At 65.8% G+C, this 6,259-nt stretch overlaps 2 protein-coding genes across 2 annotated transcripts in view; both read right to left on the bottom strand.

Moving 5' to 3' along the window:
* The window catches only part of DRAP1 (DR1 associated protein 1), a gene marked incomplete at its 5' end in the record, with an annotated part of 5,890 nt that extends 3,269 nt beyond the window's left edge, over positions 1–2,621 (bottom strand). The window contains 4 exons of the mRNA XM_041413465.1: positions 33–120; positions 1,031–1,150; positions 1,882–1,975; positions 2,540–2,621. Of these exons, the coding sequence (XP_041269399.1) occupies positions 33–120; positions 1,031–1,150; positions 1,882–1,975; positions 2,540–2,621 (384 nt within the window). The remainder of the gene's footprint in view (positions 1–32; positions 121–1,030; positions 1,151–1,881; positions 1,976–2,539) is intronic.
* A 2,782-nt stretch (positions 2,622–5,403) lies between these two features.
* Positions 5,404–6,259, bottom strand: part of RELA (RELA proto-oncogene, NF-kB subunit) — an 8,115-nt gene continuing 7,259 nt past the window's right edge. Inside the window, exon 7 of the mRNA XM_041413464.1 lies at positions 5,404–5,992. Within this exon, the coding sequence (XP_041269398.1) occupies positions 5,436–5,992 (557 nt within the window). The 3' untranslated portion in view covers positions 5,404–5,435. The remainder of the gene's footprint in view (positions 5,993–6,259) is intronic.

The following is a 6,259-nucleotide window of genomic DNA, read 5'->3' as shown; positions in this document are numbered from 1 at the left end:
TGCCCAGGTGAACCCCCCCAGATCCCCCCCACCTCCTGCTCCGAGTCTGTCCCCGACTGTTTCGGGGTCCCCTTGGCCCCGGGACCCCCGTTCTTGCGGCCACTGCCCGGGCGCCGCCCCCTGAAAGAGACCCCCCCTCATTAGAGACCCCTCCAGACCTCATTAGAGGCCCCCTCAGGGGCCACCCTGCACCCCAAAATCCCTCCTGACCCCCCCGCCAGGGAGCTCAGGGGGGTGAGGGTCTCCCAGAGGAACCTGGGGGGACCTTCAGGGGTCCCAAGGTGTCCCCCAAGTGTCCCCAAGGTATCCATGGATGTCCCCAAGGTGTCCCCAAAGAAGCTAAGAGTGTCCCCGGGTGTCCCCAAGGTATCCAGGGGTGCCCCCATGTGTCCCCTAGCTGTCCTGAGGTGTCCCCAGGTGTCCAGGGGTGTCCCCAAGGTATCTATGGATGTCCCCAGGTGTCCAGGAGGACCCCCAAGGTGTCCCCAAAGAACCTAAGAGTGTCCCCGGGTGTCCCCAAGGTATCCATGGATGGCCCCAGGTGTCCCCTAGCTGTCCAGGGGTGTCCCCAGGTATCCAAAGGTGTCTGCACGTGTCCCTAGGGCAGCCAGGTGTGTCCCCAGGTGTCCCCCCACGTGTCCAGGGATGCCCCCAGGTGTCCTCCAGGTTTCCCAGGGGTGTCCCCAGGTGTCCAGGGGTGTCCCCACAGTACCCCAGGGGTGTCCCTAGGTGTTGGGATGTGTCCCCAGTTGTCCCAAAGGTTGCCAGGTGTGTCCCCAGGTATCCCCCAGGTATTCAGCGATGTCCCCAGCTGTCCCCCAGAATTCCCAGGGGTGTCCCCACAGTACCCCAGGGGTGTCCCCAGGTGTTGGGGTGTGTCCCCAGCTGTCCCCAAGGTTTCCAGGTATCTTCCCACGTATCCAGGAGGTGTCCAGGGTTTCCCAGGAGTGTCCCCAGCTTTCCCAGGGGTGTCCCCAGCTTTCCCAGGTGTGTCCCCAGGTACCTGGGTGTGTTCCCAGGTGTGCCTCACCTGCGGGGTCCCCTGTCCCCATCGCCGTGGGGGTCGTCACCGTCCCCCTGCATGTCGGGCACGGCGGCCACCAGGTCCTTGAGGAAGTCGAACTGCTGCTCCAGCTCGATGCACTGCTTCCTGTGGGCGGGGCCTCAGACCACGCCCACAGCCAACCGGCCACTCCCACAGCCTGCCCGGCCACGCCCAACACACCTGGGAGAGGCCACACCCACCCAGCCACGCCCAACCCACCTGGGACAGGCCACCCCCCCCCAGCCACGCCCAACACCCCTGGGACAGGCCACCCCCCCCCAGCCACGCCCAACACCCCTGGGACAGGCCACCCCCCCCCAGCCACGCCCAACACCCCTGGGACAGGCCACCCCCCCCCAGCCACGCCCAACACCCCTGGGACAGGCCACACCCACCCAGCCACGCCAAACATACCTGGGAGAGGCCACACCCACCCAGCCACGCCCAACACACCTGGGACAGGCCACACCCACCCCAAAAGGTGCCTCAGGTGTGTCAAGCAGGTGAATGACAGGTGGGGACAGATAAAGACATGTGAGGACAGGTGAGAACAGCTGGGGACAGGTGGGGACAGGTAAGGACACCTGAAGACAGGTGAGTGACAAGTGAGGGACACCTGAGCACAGGTGAGGGACTCACAGGTGAGGACACCTGAGAACAAGTGACTGACAGGTAAGGGACAGAGAAGCACAGATGGGGACAGGTGAGGGACACCTGAGCACAGGTGAGGGACTCACAGGTGAGGACACCTGAGAACAAGTGACTGACAGGTAAGGGACAGAGAAGCACAGATGGGGACAGGTGAGGGGACACCTGAGCACAGGTGAGGGACTCACAGGTGTGACGTCGTCATGGTCTTGGCGTTGCGGGACTGGGTCACGTGACACGCCTTGCGCAGCAGCGACTCCAGGAACAGCTCCAGGGCCCGCGCTGGCACGCTAAGGACAGCCAGGTGTGCAGGGACAGCCAGGTGTGCTGGGGACACCCCCAGGGACACAGGTGACACCTCCAGGTGTGCTGGGGACACCCCCAGGGACACAGGTGACACCCCCAGGTGTGCCGGGGACACCCCCAGGGACACAGGTGACACCCCCAGGGATGCTGGGGACACCCCCAGGGACACAGGTGACACCCCTAGGGACACAGGTGACACCCCCAGGGACACAGGTGACACCCCCAGGTGTGCCGGGGACACCCCCGGGACACAGGTGACACCCCCCAGGTGTCCAGGATGGGCAGACTGAGGTGTCACAGGTAGGGGCACCTGGGGGGGATCGAGCTGTGCAGGGTGGGGGTGCCCAGGTGAGCAGGGTGGGGTCACAGGTGAGCAGGGCAGGATCCCAGAGGGGCCCAGGTGAGCGGGGCGGGGTCCCAGGGGTGCCCGGGTGAGCAGGGTGGGGCCCCGGGGGGGCCCAGGTGAGCAGGGCGGGGTCCCAGGAGTGCCCAGGTGAGCGGGGCAGGGTCCCAGGGGTGCCCAGGTGTGCCAGAGGATACAGATGATGACGGGCACGGCGGCCGCCACCTTCCCGATCTCCTCGTCCGTCTGCATGATCTTCTTGATCCGCGCCTGCACAGAGCCCCGCCCTCACCTGAGCGCGCACCTGGACAGCCCCGCCCCCACCTGGACAGCCCCGCCCTCACCTGGACAGCCCCGCCCCCACCTGGACAGCCCCGCCCTCACCTGGACAGCCCCGCCCCCGGGGGGGGGAGGGGCTGCCACGCTCCCATTGGCTGCTGTGCTCTGGGGGCGAAGCGGGGACCCCCCCCCCACGAAAGGCACCCAGTGACCCCCCCAGGAGTTTCCCAGTAGCTCCCAGTAACCGCACGGGATTCCCAGTGACTCCCAGTTGTGCCCGGGGGGCCGCAGAGAGCTCCCAGTGACTCCCAGTAACTCCCAGTAGCCCTCAGTGTCCCCCAGTGACCCCTAAAAGCCTCCCAGTGACTCCCAGTAACCCCTAAGCCCCCTCCCAGTCCGTCCCAGTAACCCCTAAGCCCCCTCCCAGTCCGTCCCAGTAACCCCTAAGCCCCCTCCCAGTGACTCCCAGTAACCCCTAAGCCCCCTCCCAGTGACTCCCAGTAACCCCTAAGCCCCCTCCCAGTGACTCCCAGTAACCCCTAAGCCCCCTCCCAGTGACTCCCAGTAACCCCTAAGCCCCCTCCCAGTGACTCCCAGTAACCCCTAAGCCCCCTCCCAGTGACTCCCAGTAACCCCTAAGCCCCCTCCCAGTGACTCCCAGTAACCCCTAAGCCCCCTCCCAGTGACTCCCAGTAACCCCTAAGCCCCCTCCCAGTGACTCCCAGTAACCCCTAAGCCCCCTCCCAGTGACTCCCAGTAACCCCTAAGCCCCCTCCCAGTGACTCCCAGTAACCCCTAAGCCCCCTCCCAGTGACTCCCAGTAACCCCTAAGCCCCCTCCCAGTGACTCCCAGTAACCCCTAAGCCCCCTCCCAGTGACTCCCAGTAACCCCTAAGCCCCCTCCCAGTGACTCCCAGTAACCCCTAAGCCCCCTCCCAGTGACTCCCAGTAACCCCTAAGCCCCCTCCCAGTGACTCCCAGTAACCCCTAAGCCCCCTCCCAGTGACTCCCAGTAACCCCTAAGCCCCCTCCCAGTGACTCCCAGTAACCCCTAAGCCCCCTCCCAGTGACTCCCAGTAACCCCTAAGCCCCCTCCCAGTGACTCCCAGTAACCCCTAAGCCCCCTCCCAGTGACTCCCAGTAACCCCTAAGCCCCCTCCCAGTGACTCCCAGTAACCCCTAAGCCCCCTCCCAGTGACTCCCAGTAACCCCTAAGCCCCCTCCCAGTGACTCCCAGTAACCCCTAAGCCCCCTCCCAGTGACTCCCAGTAACCCCTAAGCCCCCTCCCAGTGACTCCCAGTAACCCCTAAGCCCCCTCCCAGTGACTCCCAGTAACCCCTAAGCCCCCTCCCAGTGACTCCCAGTAACCCCTAAGCCCCCTCCCAGTGACTCCCAGTAACCCCTAAGCCCCCTCCCAGTGACTCCCAGTAACCCCTAAGCCCCCTCCCAGTGACTCCCAGTAACCCCTAAGCCCCCTCCCAGTGACTCCCAGTAACCCCTAAGCCCCCTCCCAGTGACTCCCAGTAACCCCTAAGCCCCCTCCCAGTGACTCCCAGTAACCCCTAAGCCCCCTCCCAGTGACTCCCAGTAACCCCTAAGCCCCCTCCCAGTGACTCCCAGTAACCCCTAAGCCCCCTCCCAGTGACTCCCAGTAACCCCTAAGCCCCCTCCCAGTGACTCCCAGTAACCCCTAAGCCCCCTCCCAGTGACTCCCAGTAACCCCTAAGCCCCCTCCCAGTGACTCCCAGTAACCCCTAAGCCCCCTCCCAGTGACTCCCAGTAACCCCTAAGCCCCCTCCCAGTGACTCCCAGTAACCCCTAAGCCCCCTCCCAGTGACTCCCAGTAACCCCTAAGCCCCCTCCCAGTGACTCCCAGTAACCCCTAAGCCCCCTCCCAGTGACTCCCAGTAACCCCTAAGCCCCCTCCCAGTGACTCCCAGTAACCCCTAAGCCCCCTCCCAGTGACTCCCAGTAACCCCTAAGCCCCCTCCCAGTGACTCCCAGTAACCCCTAAGCCCCCTCCCAGTGACTCCCAGTAACCCCTAAGCCCCCTCCCAGTGACTCCCAGTAACCCCTAAGCCCCCTCCCAGTGACTCCCAGTAACCCCTAAGCCCCCTCCCAGTGACTCCCAGTAACCCCTAAGCCCCCTCCCAGTGACTCCCAGTAACCCCTAAGCCCCCTCCCAGTGACTCCCAGTAACCCCTAAGCCCCCTCCCAGTGACTCCCAGTAACCCCTAAGCCCCCTCCCAGTGACTCCCAGTAACCCCTAAGCCCCCTCCCAGTGACTCCCAGTAACCCCTAAGCCCCCTCCCAGTGACTCCCAGTAACCCCTAAGCCCCCTCCCAGTGACTCCCAGTAACCCCTAAGCCCCCTCCCAGTGACTCCCAGTAACCCCTAAGCCCCCTCCCAGTGACTCCCAGTAACCCCTAAGCCCCCTCCCAGTGACTCCCAGTAACCCCTAAGCCCCCTCCCAGTGACTCCCAGTAACCCCTAAGCCCCCTCCCAGTGACTCCCAGTAACCCCTAAGCCCCCTCCCAGTGACTCCCAGTAACCCCTAAGCCCCCTCCCAGTGACTCCCAGTAACCCCTAAGCCCCCTCCCAGTCTGTCCCAGTAACCCCTAAGCCCCCTCCCAGTAACCCCTAAGCCCCCTCCCAGTCCGTCCCAGTGCTCCCAGTCAGGAGGAGGGGAACTGGCTGAGGAAGGTGCTGAAGTCCAGCTCCCCCAGGGAGGGCAGCGAGTCCTCGGGCCCCCCCAGCCCCCCCAGCTCGGGGGGCGCCCCCAGCTCAGCCCCCAGCCGTCCCAGTGCTCCCAGTCAGGAGGAGGGGAACTGGCTGAGGAAGGTGCTGAAGTCCAGCTCCCCCAGGGAGGGCAGCGAGTCCTCGGGCCCCCCCAGCCCCCCCAGCTCGGGGGGCGCCCCCAGCTCAGCCCCCAGCCCCATTTCGGGGGGCGCCCCCGGGGGCTGGCTCTGCACCAGGCGGGCGATGGCCTCGGGGTACGACATCAGCATGGGGGGGCCCCCGAAATCCGGGGGGTGGGGGGGCGGCTCTGAAACACCCCCCCCGAAATCTGAGGAGGGGTCCCCGAAGCTCGGGGGGGGCTCGGGGGGGCCCAGCAGGCGCTGGACCTCGGAGGCGTTGATGGGGTCCAGGGGGGGGAACGGGGAGTCCCCCAAAAGCGCCCCAAAATCCAACGGGGGGGCCACGCCGCCGCCCCCCCCTGCCATTTGGGGAGACCCCTCCTCAAATTGCAGCTGCAGCAGCGCCTCGGACAAAGGCTCGGCCTCGGGGGGGGCCGGGACCCCCAAGAGGCCCCCCGGACCCCCAAAAGAGAAGGAGGGAGCTGGGGGGGGGAGGAGGTGTGAGGGAGGGGCTCGACCCCCCCCAATTCCCCCCCATTGTCCCCCCAAAATTACCCCCAGCCCCATTTACCCCTCCCTGACCCGGCCCCCCAAAAGAGAAGGGGGGGGCGGGGGGGGGGGAGGTGTGAGGGAGGGGCTCGACCCCCCCCAATTCCCCCCCATTGTCCCCCCAAAATTACCCCCAGCCCCATTTACCCCTCCCTGATTATCCCCCAATTTCCCCTTCCCCAATTCCCTCCTCAGCCCCCACTGCCCATTTTCCCCCCAGTCCCTCCCAG

The sequence above is a fragment of the Onychostruthus taczanowskii genome, unplaced genomic scaffold, assembly GCF_017590055.1.
Source record: "Onychostruthus taczanowskii isolate IOZ18803 unplaced genomic scaffold, ASM1759005v1 scaffold411, whole genome shotgun sequence".
NCBI classification, from domain to species: domain Eukaryota; kingdom Metazoa; phylum Chordata; class Aves; order Passeriformes; family Passeridae; genus Onychostruthus; species Onychostruthus taczanowskii.
Note: the sequence above shows the minus strand (reverse complement) of the source record. Positions and strands in the feature narration are given on the sequence as shown.